Here is a 15,323-nt window from a genome sequence, read left to right as displayed (position 1 = left end):
TGAACGGTGCTCAACACAAAGGGGGCAGAATGTAGGTTAAGGAGAAATGAAATGTTTTAAGGCAGAGAGGGAAAGCCTGTGACCTTGCAGGTGCTGCTGAACTCCAAATCCCACCAGTCTTCAGCTAACAGGTCAAGATCAGAGATTATGTATGCTGCTGTCCATCAACATCAGGAGGGCCACAGGTTCCTCATTCCTATCCTTAGAACAGGCATCCCCAAACTTGGCCCTCCAGCTGTTTTGGGACTACAACTCCCATCATCAATAGCTAACAGGACCAGTGGTCAGAGGTGATGGGAGTTGTAGTCCCAAAACAACTGGAGGGTCGAGTTTGGGGATGCCTGCCTTAGAACAAGGCAAGGCAGAGGGGTCTGTTTGTTTTCTGGTTTCCCAGACAAGCAGCAATAAATGACCCTAGTTCTGAGACAGGGAACCCTTTTCAACCCACATTCCCTTGAAGGCACCCCTCTGGGTGGTGGGCAAGGCTAGAAGCATAAAGTGGGTGGAACAATGAACAGTGATTTCACCTTTGCACAGTAGGTTTCTTTCTACACACCCCCAGCAGTCGCCCAGTGTATGGCTCTGCTTCCTTGTGGACCACATCAGTGAGGCCAAGAGGTGGGTCTTGTCCTCTGGACAGCCCAAAACCTCCATACACAGTGCCCAAGCTTAAGTTCTGGAGAGGTCATGTTGGTGCTGTTAACACTGCAGAAACAATGCAGGAGGCAACTGCTACAAGTTACCAGTTTCTGCAGTCACAGCTGGCGCTGTGATTCTCCAGTGGTTTGACCACCCCCAGAGGCACACTCCATTGTCTCTCAAAACATATACCGTAGATGCCAACAATATCACACACCCCTCTACATTGTCCAGGCAAGGAAGCAGCATTATCAGAGTTCAGGGACACATTCTAGTCATGCAAGGTAGGTAACAGACTGGGGAGGGGTATGGACTGGGGAGAAGGGAGCAGGTTTTGCTTAGAAAGAGTCCAGAGGGCCAAACAGCAAGGTGGTCCAAGGCATTCCAGCACCTGAGGCAAACTTCCCACTGCCAGATTCCCCCCCCCCCAGCAGTGGGGCTTTGCTATTGGCTCCTCCCTTCAAGAGAAGTTACTACAAAGCTGCACCACACTGTTGGGCAAGAGAACCGTTCTCCTCCCACCCATCAGGAAAGCTGGGTGGCAGAACAACTCCCCTCTTGTTCACTTGGGAGGAGGGGAAGTGTTCTGCAGAGCTTTGCCACCAGCCCCTTAGAGGCCAGGGAGACCAGTAGCAGTCTTCTCTCTCTTCTCCCTCTGACCATCACTGTCCCATCACCAATCCCTGAGCTCTTAGCCTTCTTCCCTTGGGGTTCCCCAGCTGGTTCCTCCCACCATTCTTTTGCATCTAATCCATCTGTGACACTAGTAGACAGAATGTGAAGAGGCGTAAGGAGACTTGAAGTTTCAAAAGGTTGATGCCAAGAGTTTTCTGCCAGAGACCAGAGTCCCCAAGACTTGCAAGATGAACTCCTCAATCTCTCAAAGAGCCATCAGTTGTCATTGTTTGTGATAGTTCTACAAATGGACTTCCTTAAGACAGGTGCATGGGAGACACCCACCATTTCAGTGAGTGCTGGATCAAAGGCACCAATACCTCTTGATTCAGACTGCTAATTATATAAAGTCAAATCAAGTATCTTTATTGCGGTCCATAGACCCACAAAACAGTTTCAAAACAAGATACAGTTAAAACAACCAACCAGCAGGCGAAAGAGACCGAGGTAGTCATTTTGTTATGTCTAGAGCATGATAGTCTTTGATTCTTGCGACCTCCGAAAGAAACTTTTCCATGGTCAGTGTAATATCATTTGACCTATCCTCCAGAAGGTATTTAATATGGGACACTTCAGATTTTTCTGGCAGATTTGCTAGTAAGGGTTTGATCAATTGATCCTTTGCTTGCTCATCTAAAGGTGAAAACCTGGGGTGGGTGGAGCTCTGGAGTGAGACCTCACTCATTAGATAGTGTTGATGGTTGAAATCCTAATTCCAAGGCGAGCTGCCAGAGATTAAGGGCAAGACTAGGAACAGCTAGAAGCCTGATGAAAGTTTGCATCTCTGGGAAGTGGAAAAGATATTGAACTCTTTTTTTAGGTTTAAGAAAACCATGATGTTGCAGATCATCTAGGTAACGATGTACGTATGTTTCTGCCCCGGTGCCACTAAACCATGGGAAGGCAAACTAGGGCCCAGGGCTGGATCTGACCCAATCACCTTATAAATCTGGCCCGCAGAGATGGTCTGGGAATCAGCGTGTTTTTACATGAGTAGAATGTGTGCTTTTATCTAAAATGCATCTCTGGGTTATTTATGGGGCATAAGATTTGTTCACCCCCCCAAAAAAAATATAGTCCAGCCCCCCCCCCAAGGTCTGAGGGACAGTGGACCAGCCCCTGCTGAAAAGGTTTGCTGACCCCTGCAATAAACCTCGGTAAATCTCCTTGGAGATGAAGAGAGGCCAAAGGTTAAGTCTTGGAAGTGGAGCCGTTAGGTCTCATACATGAAGCACCAATGTCTCCTGCTTATGGGAATATGAAGATACGTGGGGAGACCATTGGTATCTATATATCTCACCAAAACTTATGACATACAAGAATTGACTTTAAAGTCTCCATTCTGAATTTGTGTTTGGTGAAGGAATGGTTGGCAGGTTTGAGATAGAGAATTGTACATGTTTCCCTGTTATTACTTTTTTGGAGCAGTTAACACCACTGAGAATGGGACTCTGACCTCTCTGTTTTGAGGAAACTGGCTCTATGATGTGGATCTCCAGAAGAGGCATAATGTCAATTGCATTCCTTTGATGTATAACTGGATTGAGAGACAGGGGAACTGACACTCCCCCCCCCCATTCTTTGAATTCCAAAGCACAGCATGGTACTGATGTCAAGGGTTCCAGCAATTAGAAGGTGTTAAGAATTGGACATGGGGGCAGGAAGGAAGAATAAAACTGACCACCCAACACATTTTCCACAGAAGGCAGAGTAGAGTCAGGCGGAGATAGGCTGTTGGGAGTGCAAATAATGTCAAAGCTTGGGTGCCCCCTCCCATTGCTGCTGCTGCCATATGGGATTGAAATCACTTGCAAGAGCAGGTGGACTTGGAGGAATCAAAGGATTTAGCCTGCTTACAGCTTTTCTTACTCCAGACCAACGGGACCTAGCCCAAAGCTGGCTGTTCTCCTCCCCAGAAAGGAGATTCAAGTGGGCTGGCAAAGGAGGAATGAAGCACTCTGTCCCTCCACCAGCAGCTGATTTCACTTGCCTACATAGAATTCCTGGTCACTTTTGATCACCAGTGAATGGTTCAAAAAACAAGACTGCTCTAGTTCTGCAGAATGCTGCCTTACACCCTTACAGTGAGTCAAGACTTTGGTCCATCTAGCTCAGTACTGTCTGCACTGACTAGTAGCGGCTCTCAAAGATTTCAGAGAGGGTTCTTTCCCAGTCGTACGGAGAGATGCTGGTAATTGAACCTGGGACCTTTTGGATGCAAAGCAGCTGCCCTACCACTATTACCCTGATAAGACGGTTCCAAAGCTGCACTCTTGCTGCTGAAAAAAGCCACAGCAGGTTTTACTCCAGAAAGAGATGGAAGCAGCACATACCTTTTTAAAAATTGGAAATTCATAAGGAAGAAAATGTGCTCACAGATAGGATTGGCCCACTAGCTCCTCGTCTGGATGCTTCCACCTCTTTTCCTTCCAGATTTTAGTTTATTGGAATAAGAACACACAAACACACACCACACTTCAATTCCTCGTTGCCAAAACAAGGCTCCTTTTTGCTTGGCTGCTGCCAAGAGCAGATCCCACCCTTTGTAGTTCTGGCACAGCTGATAGAAGGAGCTGGAACCAAATGCCAGCATAACTTGATATTTCAGTTCAAATGTCAGTTACTTTGCAACAACTTACCCAAGGCAAGCAGAGGGACAGTGGGGGATAAAGAAAGAAGAGTTATGTCACTTCCAAAAATGTTTTCTCTTGCCACTACTCTGCCCTGCAAGCAGATGCAACATATCCAATCCAGAGCATTTCCAATCATTCATGCCACAGTCAGAAATGTGAAGATCCAAGCATTACACAATCAGGTTTATCTTGGGTCACAAAATGCACTCTAGGTCTCCAACAGTGACGGTTTCTGCCTGTATGATAGCTAAGAGCTAAGAGCATCTCTCATGGATTTGGCCTGCTAAAATCAGCAGTAAGATGGCACTGGAAGTCAGCAGCTGGAAGCCCCAGGGTCAAATGCAGCCCCCTTAAGTATCTTGAGCTGTCTCATCCCAAATGCAGCTTAAGGATAGTCTGGTGCCTTATGCTCCACCTCAACCATTGAGATCCGCTTATGCAGAACTTCAGGTGGTTCCCTATGCCACTGACATTTGGTTGACCTTCACTAGGGGCCAAGCCCAGCTGCCAGGCACCTGGGAACTGGGCAGCAGAAGCCTGCTTTCCTTTGCCAATGCACAATCTGCACTTTGCACTTTAAGGCTCCCAGTTGCACATAAGAATCTGTTGCTCCCCCTGCCTCATACCTGATGTCACATAAAATATGGGGCAAGCGGGCGTGTTTTGGGTAAGGAAATTACAGGCAATATTTGAACCCCTGGTGGGCACAGGGTTCCCCACCCCTCTTCTAAAGGGAAACAGGAAAGAGGAGAGCACTCAATAGTAATATGCTGGGGAAACAAGATGAGAAGTCCTAAAGGTACAAAAAGACGACAGTGAAGAAGAAAAATCAAAAGATGCACAGGTTTCAATCTTGCACATTCTTTAGAGAAACTCTAAATACCCTTGCCATAATGTTCCTGTTTGCCTACTAATAAATGAGAATATGAGCATTTGTCCTCTCTTTCTCTCTCTCTTGGCTTTGCAGGTTAACTTTCCCAGTCTAGAGAGTGGAAAGCTACAAGTATGCCAATGAAGAACAAATGCTGTTCCTTCCAGGAGTCAAAACATGTAATTTTCCTGAGAATGTGGAAGCTCAGAGTGTATATGTATTTGAGTCCCCTCACACCAACAATATTCTTTTCCTTGCTGACTCCAAGGCAAAGATGGTGAGCTGCTCTATTATTGGATGCCACTTTATTTTCCAGGACAATAGTACAGTATATTTCACTCGCTGAATGTTTGCCCAGAGTGAGTACTTGGGCTCTGTTAAGAAAAAGGGGGGTGCCAAATAGCAAAGAAGGTTTCACTGTTTCAGATAACACGAACTCAGGTCTGGTCGAGGCATTACATGCCACACACCCCAAAAGCGACGTATCACTGAAGTGTGGAATTTCTCAAAGTTTTGAAGAAATACACCACCACTAACCCTCTCTCTGTGAAAGCACGGGGAATGGTTGTTGTTGTTGTTTTTAAAACCCCAGGTTGATTTAAGCTGTAGGGCTGCCAGTTTAAATAAGAGTTTGCAGCTTAGTGATAGATCATCTGCTTGTCATGCAAAAGGAAATAGGTTCAATCCTGACATATCCAGTTAGAGCTTGGAGAGATCCCAGTTTTAAATCTTTTGAGAGCCATTGCCAGACAGTGTAGACTGCTGAGCTAGATAGACCAAAGATCTGACTGTGTAAGGCAGCTTCCAGCATTCCTGTTTAATTCAGCCTCTGTATTCAGAACCATGAGTAGTAGAATCTTGATTTATTTTTAAATGAAATGCAGCAACAGAGCACATGATTTGCACACAGAAGATCATAGATTCAATCCCTGGTATCTCAGGGTATGGCTAGGAGAGAACCCCATCTGACACCCTGGAGAGCTAATGACACTTAATGTAGACAATACAGAACTAGATGGACTTGTGGTTTGACACATTATACAGTGGTATCTCGGGTTAAGTACTTAATTTGTTGAAGAGGTCCGTTCTTAACCTGAAACTGTTCTTAACCTGAAGCACCACTTTAGCTAATGGGGCCTCCTGCTGCTGCCGCGCCCCCAGAGCACGATTTCTGTTCTTAACCCGAGGTTCTGTTCTTAACCTGAGGTACCCGAGCAAAGTTCTTAACCCGAGGTACTATTTCTGGGTTAGAGGAGTCTGTAACCTGAAGCGTATGTAACCCGAGGTACCACTGTAAAGGCAGCTTCCTTTGTTGTCATGTGTCAGATAAATTGGTTCTACAGGGCCAGATATAACGAGCTGGCTACCCTTCTCACAATGGATGAAGACTATCATGTGTGAAGACTATCTGGGACAGTTCTAGGGTAGAGAGAGCCCAGGCAAAGTACCCAGTGGTGGACCCTTCCTGCCTGAGCCACAGGTCAGCAACATCTGGAGGGCCAAAGGTTCCCCACACCTTAGACTGAATTCTAATCTACACTCAGCAGAACAAGTAAAAATATATATTTCTTAATCTTTTTTAAAAAATTCAAGAGTATTTTAAAATAACTAGATTTAATTTTTGCAAAACATGTTAAAAGTATATACTTGCAACATCTAAAAACTGAATCACATATGACTCTAAGGTCCAACAAATTCCTTCATTGACTCACTGACAATTTAATTTCCCTAAAGGTGGAAGTACCAACAAGGGGTTCATCTATCTTGGACCTGGTCCTCACTAACATAGAGGAACTGATTGATGAAGTGGAAGTACTTGGAAACTTGGGAGGAAGTGATCATGTCCTCGTGGGTTTCATGATACAGAGGCAAGGAAAAACTGAGTGTACTCAGACATGCACTCTGGACTTTAGGGAGGTCAATTTCAAAAGGCTTAAGGAGCCACTGAGTGAAATCCCATGGTCAGAAATACTCAATGAATAGGGAATCCAAGATGGATGGGATTTTCTTACGGATGAAATATTGAGGGCCCAAATGCAGACAATTCCAACAAAAAAGAAAAGTGGGAGACATCTAAAGAAACCAGTGTGGCTGCATAAGGAGCTTAAAGATGAGCTGAGATTTAAGAAGGGCATGTATAAGAAATGAAAGAAAGTAGAAATCACAACGGAAGAATATACAGAAGTAGTCAACAGCTGCTGGGAGGTCAGGCAGGCCCAAACTCAGAATGAACTGAGGCTTGCAAGACAGATTAAAAATAACTAAGTTTCCTTGACTATGTTCAAAGCAAGAGGAAGAACAAGCAAGTAGTAGGTCCTCTGTGTGGAAAGATGGAGAAATGCTATTGGGTGACAGAGAGAAGGCGGAACTGCTCAATACCTACTTTACCTCTGTCTTCACCCAAAAGGAAAGCAGTGCCCAATCTGATGATAACAGAATAAACAATACGAGAAAGAGCTGCAGCCCAAACAAGGAAAAGAGGTGGTAAGGGAACACCCAGCTACTTTCAAAGAATTCAAATCTCTAGGACCTGATTATCTGCACCCAAGGGTACTAAAGGAGCTTGCAGATGTAATATCAGAGCCTCTGTTTATAATCTTTGAGAATTTTTGGAGAACAGGGAAGGTTCCTGTAGACTGGAGGCAAGCAAATATTGTCCCCATCTTCAAAAAGGAGAGAAAAGAAGACTCAGGAAACTACCAACCATGAGATTGACATTGATATCAGGAAAGGTCCTAGAATAGATAATTCAAGAGTTGGTCTGTGAGCTCTTAGAAAAGGATGCTGTGATTACAAAAACCCAGCATGGGTTTCTCAAAAACAAGTCATGCCACACAAATCTCATTTCTTTTTTTGATGGGAGTTACAAGCTTGGTGGATCAGGGGAATTCTGTGGACACAGTGTATCTTGACTTTATTAAGGCTTTTGACAAAGAGTCCCATATATTCTTGCAAGGAAGCTGGTAAAATGAGGGTTAGACGAGATAACTGTTAGGTGGTTTTGTAGCTGGTTGTCTGACCAAACCCAATGAGTGCTCCCTAATGGTTCCTCGTCATCCTGGAAAAAAGTGTCAAGTGGGGTGTCACAGCCTACCTAGTGGCAGTGAAGGCAGCAAAGAAGGCATATATTGCTGCCTCCATTGCATCCTCATTATGTCATCTGGCAGAGTTTTTCCAGGTTGTACAGGGCCTTTTGTCTGGAGCACAATCTAGTCCTGTTGTGTTGGATTAGTTTTAGTTGGTAAGGCTTCAGGAGGTAGACAAGGTGCCTTCTCTGCAGTGGTTCCCCGTCTGTGGAATGCTCTCCCAAGCGAAGTTCGCCTGGCGCCTTCATTATACACCTTTAGGCGCCATTGTTGTTCAACATCTTTATAAATGACTTGGAATTGAGGTGGTGCTCATCAAACGACAACAAACTGGGAGGGGTAGTGCCCCGGAAGACAGAATCAAAATTCAAAATGGTTTTAACAGATTGGAGAACGAGGCCCAAAGTAACAAAATAAATTTGATTAGAGACAAATGTAAGGTTCTGTACTTAGGCAGGAAGAACCAGATGCACAAATATTCAATGGGGGACACCTGGCTTACACTGTTCGAAATTAACTAGTCGCCAGTCATTTTTTGTGACTCAAGAGAGCCATCTAGCAACCAAATTAAGATTTGCAGTCACCTTGTTTGCCAGTGAAATAAATCTCCCCTGCAGGTGAGCAACTAAGCTTTTCCATGCTACTCCCCTGAAGATTTTTGATGTGCTAAAGAGACTCCAATGTGGCACTGTTTGCATAAGTAAACAAACAACATGCAAGGCTCTCTTGGGGGTAGGGAGCAGGAGGGGAGATTAAAATCCTAAACAGGAGACAAAGCAAACTGCCATACAGCCCACCCACCCCCACTGCTCCCTCTGTCTCTTTTTGCTTTTGTTCCACTGTTAATGAGGCACCAGGTTTCAGCTTACTTTATTTGACAACAAGTTTACTTTGTTTGTTTGTTTGTAGACATTTCATTCTTGTTTACATAATGAGGTGCTGGAAGGCTCCTTGGGAGAGGTTTGGGACCTCCTTTCTTCCCCCAATATTTAGTAGAAATATTATGGCATTTTAAAACTTAAAACATTTAAACCCACTTGGTAAGTCTGGCATCTCGTTGTCCCATTGGCTGGGACAAGAAAACACTCTTGAGAGGACATGGGCACCCATCAAGGGAGAGGGGGAGGAAGGTGCTTACATTAATCTTTTAATGTTTTAAAAGATTCTCAGATTCTGGATATTAAAAGGAAGGCCTTCAAAATGCACTAATGTTTACACAGTTAGTTTGCCACAGTAAATGTGGCATCCCAGGTACCCAGAACCTTTCATGTAACAGAACTTTGAAGGCTCGGGTATACAGGCAGTCCTGCAAAAAAAGAAGTTTTTTTAAAAAGTTATCTTGTGAATGGAGACTACTGCTCAAAAATAATGAACCCCAATCTCATTTGCTTGGATCTATTTCAGGAAGATCTATTTCAGTGTAGAAATGGTTAGGATTGTGCTGTTAGGCCTGTTCTTCTAAGAAGTTTGGTTATAACAGACATATTTAACTGTGACTGCAGTACTTGCTGAAGCTGCGACACATATTGAGCGCTCTCTCTCTCTCTCACACACACACACATAAGTATTTATAAATGCTTACGGTTAGCCACTATTGCTGAGGCTGAGCCCCATTTATTTCTGTGGTGTCAAATTAAGAACTGCTATTAAAAATGTGTTATTAACAACCTGTCACTGATATAAATTGTGTATTGGTTTATGTGCTTCAAAAAAATAAATAGAAAGTGGTGCTGCAATGGGGGGGGGGACTAGCCATTCTGCTTTTACCCCTGTAACCCAGGTTCCAGGAGCCATTTGGCTCCTAGCTTTTCTATCTCAGTTTCTAACACTTCTGGCTTACTAGTACTACATGTGAATCAGATCTAGGAGTCTTAATGGACCACAAGCTTAAGTCAACAGTGTAATGCAGCAGCAAAAAATACTAATGCTATTCTAGACTGCATCAACAAAAGTATAGTGTCCAGATCAAGTGATAGTACCTCTCTATTCTGCTTTGGTCAGCCCAACCAGATGATCAAGGGTCTGGAAACAAAGCCTTATGATGAATGGTTGAAAGAATTGGTAAGTTTAGCCTGAATAAAAGGAGACGGAGGGGAGATATGATAACCATCTTCAAATATCTTAAGGGTTGTCACATGGAAGAGGGAACAAGCTTGTTTTATTCAGCTCCAGAGGGTAGGACATGAATCAATGGCTTCAAGTTACAAGTTACAAGAAAAAAGATTCCGATTAAACATCAGGAAGAACTTTCTGACAGTAAAAGCTGACTGACAATGGAACAGACACCCTCGGGAGATGGTGGGCTCTCCTTCCTTAGAGGTTTTTAAGCAGAGGTTGTATGGCCATCTGTCAGGAATGCTTTAGTTGAGATTCCTGCAATGCAAGGGGTTGGACTAGATGACCCTTGGGGTCCCTTCCAACTCTACAATTCTATAACTATTGCTCTACCATTGAGATTTTCCACACCACCAACATCCTATAATGCACTGCAGGTGAGCTACATGGCCAGAGGTTTAGGATTATGATCTTAGGCTGTACAAAAGCTCAATTAATTGCACATCAGGCAATATACAAATTTCAGAATGGGAAACCTGACCAGGTACAGAAAAACAGAGCCCAGTGTCTTAGGAAAACTCCAGAACACAGACCTGCCTGCATTCCCATGTAATTCACTGGGCAATCTGTTTTTTCACAACAGAATTCACAAGATGGCCTCTTGGAGTTCTGCTTGGGCCACATGTAAATGGGCCCAAACCTCAAAACTATAAATTGCACCTGCAAAACTACAGGAGGTTCAGCTCAGTTCTTGGGGCACCAGCACAGCACAGCTCCCAATAGTCATAATCTTAACAATTTTGCCCAAAGAGAATTTTCAACCTGACAGTGCTGGAAAACTGCTAGTAACATTACACAGCAAACACTTGAAAGAAAATAAGATGCAGAAACCCGAGCCACTTGTAGAATCAATAATGCCATCAAGCAGAGGTGGGTAAAGGAGCCAGAGAAGGAGAGTGGCAGCTAGGAATCCATGCAAAACATCTGCTTAATAATGAAACCTTCAAAAAGCATCTACTGCATTTTCCCCCACCCCATTGCTGCCTCCTCCTCCAGAGGAGTCAGTGTGTGCTCTCTCTCTCTCTCTCTCTCTCTCTCACACACACACACACACACACACAAACTCACCTGCAAACCCTTCGGGATTCCCTTTGCTTTCTACACCTTTGTGGATACACAGAGAGAGCATCCTGCTCAAATGGCGGTGGGGTGGGAGGGAACACAAACCTGCTACCTAAAGCTCTTCAGCTATGGCAGAGCACTCCAGGAATGCAAGGCAAGGTCTCTTGACAAATAGCAGAGACTAGGGGGGAGGGGGGTTGCAAACTTCTCAAGCCTTTCCACAGCATACACTGCCCAACAGACTTTCCTACCACAGTTCACAACAGCATGCATCACACACAATTTTTTCAGGTAATATTTTTCAGCCATTGCCCACAGTTGCCTCTCTTCTTCTTCTTTTGCAAAGCAATCCAGACACCAACAAAAAGGGCAAGTCTGTGAGTGCAGCCAGCCAGCAGACCAGCGTTCAGCAGAGAACTCACATAGGAAGTGTTGATTCACATGCATGCATGCATGCAAGGAGCTGATGTCATTTCAGTAACTGGGGTGGAAGGTATGTTTTTCCAGCAGTAGGTAAGGGGGGGAGGGAGGGAGACTCCAGAACACTCAAGAGTCTTACATGCCAGAGGCTGTTTACAACAGGTATTTTAAAGGGGGGGGGCAGATAAAACCTGTGGAATAAGCCCATTGCTACACACCAGGGAGTGATGCTTCGGTACAGAAATTAAAACCCTAGACTGAAGAATGGGAAGCCAACAGGAAGTGCAGCCAATATGACTGCAGTGTACATTTCCAGACAAGGCTCTTCTAAGTCAAAGAGAGATGCAGAAATGAGTGTACATAAACACTGAGAAACACACTCCCTTGTGTGTTTTCTTTTTTTTGGGGGGGGGGAAGCATACATCCAAGAAGATGGATTGTTCCCTCTTAAGAGATTCCTCCTCAAGATTTGAGGGGTGAGGCAATTAATTACCTTCCTGTAACTAGCACTAAGTAAAATCTCTCTCTGCAGTTACAACCCCGTTTAGAATTAAGAGCCAGTCAAGGGGTGCAGTTCCATCTTTATCTTCTCCAGGGCAACGGCAACAGGAAAATAAACAGAATCTGTTCACCTATCAGTTCAATTTTTCAAACCAATCCCAAACATCTTTTCTGTGCCCCTCCCCCCCAACCACACACACACACACACACACACACAAACAAACAAACAAACAAACACAGACACACACACACAAAGGCACTACTACAGTAACAGGGAAAGCAAGATCAATAGAGGCTACTGAATCTGTCAGCACTAAATTGGGGAAGGGTCTGGAGGATAGATACCCATCCTCTTACCTGCTTTTGCGTCTGCGATGGGGCTTCTCTGCCAGGCCTGTGGTTCTGGAGCGGGGGCAGGGAGAGAGAGAAGGCAGTGACAGAGGGCTGCGGGGACAAACAAGGACAGGACGACAACCCCACTCCACCCAAGACGAGCACACATCAACAGCCACCTCCATAATCACAGCTTACATACTTGCCTGCGTTTGACAGAACATTACATTCAAAGACATCTTAAGCATTGGAGAGCAATGGGGATCAATGGGTGCAAAGCAAAAGGCTTCTCTCCTTAGGAGATCATACGACTCCCACATGAGACAGGTGTCACCCTTATTTGGAGTCTTTTTTCCCCTATACACACAGAAGCAAAGAACAGATCACTTACACCTTTCCTAGCCCACAAGAACATTGCCCCTATTTTGTAGTGACTTTGCTCCAGGTGGCACTGGGTAACAGCCATGCCACCCCCTCTTGAGGACTCCAAGCTCTTTACCCGTCAGTGCCCATACCTATTCATAGGTCACTTCACCTTGCACCCAGTGCAACAATATCCCTCCACTCAATATATGTCACACACCTTTAACCCAAAGATGAGCTGTTCCTTGGCCAATGAGACTGACACCTAAAGCAGTATCCTCCACAGCTCAGCACCCATCCTACACCTATTCAAGGTCAACGACAGCCCACCAACCATACCTATGACCCAAATCTATCTCTTGACCATCACCTTACCAACACCACCAGCATCCACATGAAGCCTGTATCTTCAATGGTCCCATCCCAAGCCTCCTGTTCCCACAACATCCTACAAAGCAAACTGTCTATATCCTCTGCACCCCAAATTCAGGATAATTCATTGCATAAATTCCACCTGTCACATACAGTGCACCTACAAGCAACACCCAAACATTAAACTCTCAATCCAAATCCCTCACAGTACAGTTATTCCAACACCTCAAACACCTCTGCCCCCAACTTCCAACCCCACTCACCCATATCCAGAGTTCTCATACCACAAATCTCTGAAGTAACCTTACATTGCCCCACTCCCCCACACCTTTCTACCCCAATCCCCTAACTCTTCCCAGCACCCTCATGCTTCTCTAATTCCCAACATTACACAACCCAAACAAACCTCCAAGGCAGCCTCAACCCCTTAAAAATGTACTTCCCTTTCAACTCAGCCTCTACTCACCCTTTAGACCCCAAACCCATAAAACAACTCTATCCCTTCTGGTGCCTTCTCCCCTTCCTACCCCTGGCTCCTCAACCCCCAATTCTCTCTAGGCTCCAACCCATCACTTCTCTACCAACATCCCTTCATACCCCAAACCCTTCCTAATTCTGCAGACAGACTCCAAATGTGAGGGCCATATTCTCTCATAAGCCACCCTTTTGGGGCAATGTTCCTGTTATGCCTGGGGCCATAGGAAAAAGTGGAATGCAATCATCAACCTACCACACTCTTTTACTTCTAACTCGCACACAACCCCCCTCAAAGGAACCTCACCACCCCAAGTCATGCTCCCCCAAGTCATGCACATTTTTCCAGACACCCCACAACTCAGCCCCTCAAGGTGAAGGCCTCTCTTATTGCCCCTATCCTTCACTCCTCTACCCCTGTTCATGCCTAAGCCAAGTCCCTCCATACTTCAGCATATAAACCCTCAGCACAGCCCGCAAACCAACTCAACCCCTAATTCACACATCCCAAGACAACCCTCAATCCATCCAATAGCCCTTCGCCCCTCATGCATCTCGTACCCCAAAACTCCTCACTATACCCCTTTTCCCCCAACCCCCCACATCTCAGCCTTCAGTTGCAATTCACTCTATAGACCCCAAGCTTCCTTTCAGTAACCCTGGACCCCTCCCCATGCCCCCATGTTAGCATACAATCCCCTAACATAGTCCACAGCCGATGATAATGTTCCACTCCTTACTCTCACGTATCTAACCCCATCCCACTAGGCAACACCCCTCAAATCAGATGACCCTCCCATACCCCCAAAGCCCTCCCCATACCCACAATACCCCTCCCCATGCCCGCTCTCTCCTCCAGCCTCCTCATGCCCAACTCCGGCGCCCCAATCCCTGCCCAGACGACTCCCAGTCCATCCATGCTCACCCTTCTCATGCCCCGGACCCTTCGCCATCTCCCTTTCTCAGCCCCCCAACTTCCACACGCCCTGCGCCCCACAAGCTCCCAGCAGACCCTCAAGGCATCGGGAAGCCCTCCCCCCCCCGCACATCCTTTCCCCTCCTCAGCCCCACCACGTCCACACGACCGAGACGCCCCCAATGCACCAGAAATCCCACTGCCCCTCACCATCGCCCCCATCTTACACACGCCAAAAAAAAAACCTCGCTGGAAGGGACGCTTCCCACAACCAACCCCACACCCGCTCCACCTTCGGCCCCTCCCACGCGTCGCTTACCTGGAGGCCGGGCCGGTGCGGGGCTGGCGAGCCGCCCCTCTCACCATCCGCGCTCCCGAGCGAGGATGGAGCTGCGGCAGCGGCGGCGGCGGCGGCGGAGCCTCCTCGCTCCCTCCCTCGCTCGCTCGCTCTCGGCTGGAAGGGAGCGATTCCTCCACCTCAGCCTAACCTGGGCACGGCCTCGCTCGGCCCGCCCCCGCCGCGCCACTCCGGCGCCCTCATTGGCCTGGCGGCCCAGGAGGAAGCGTCCGATTGGCTGGGCTCGCCGCCGCTCTCGCCTCTGAGTCTCCAGGCACTCGCCTTCAGAAGGGAGAAGCGGGAGGGGGGACGGGGGGGTGAGGGGTGTCACAGAGCGCCATCTTGAGGGCAAAGCGAGGCGTTGCTCTGAAAGGAGAGGCAGGTTTAACGTATCCTGCTAATCTGTTTTAACGGGTGTGTTTTTTCTTTCAATTTTGATATCTAACTTTTGATATTTTAAAAAGTTGTTGTAACCCGCCCTGGGACAAGCTGGTGAAGGGCGGGTAATAAATGAATATGATGGAGG

The 15,323-nt window shown here is 46.3% G+C and overlaps 1 protein-coding gene across 3 annotated transcripts in view; it reads right to left on the bottom strand.

Annotated features, from left to right (window-relative positions):
* The window catches only part of SCAI (suppressor of cancer cell invasion), an 83,527-nt gene extending 68,591 nt beyond the window's left edge, over positions 1 to 14,936 (bottom strand). Inside the window, exons 1-2 of one of the 3 annotated variants that reach the window (XM_082207692.1) lie at positions 14,780 to 14,935; positions 12,360 to 12,404 (exon numbers count right to left, since the gene is read on the bottom strand). In XM_082207692.1, coding sequence (XP_082063818.1) covers positions 12,360 to 12,404; positions 14,780 to 14,826 — 92 coding nt within the window. In that variant the 5' untranslated portion in view covers positions 14,827 to 14,935. Of the gene's footprint in view, positions 1 to 12,359; positions 12,405 to 14,779 lie in introns of all 3 variants that reach the window. The other 2 variants (XM_082207694.1, XM_082207693.1) reach the window with 2 other exon arrangements.
* Between the last annotated feature and the right edge of the window lie 387 nt (positions 14,937 to 15,323).

This window comes from Podarcis vaucheri (genome assembly GCF_965113315.1).
Source record: "Podarcis vaucheri genome assembly, chromosome: Z".
Classification (NCBI taxonomy): Eukaryota; Metazoa; Chordata; class Lepidosauria; order Squamata; family Lacertidae; genus Podarcis; species Podarcis vaucheri.
The sequence above is the reverse complement of the archived record's forward strand: the minus strand, read 5'-3'. Positions and strand labels throughout refer to the sequence as shown.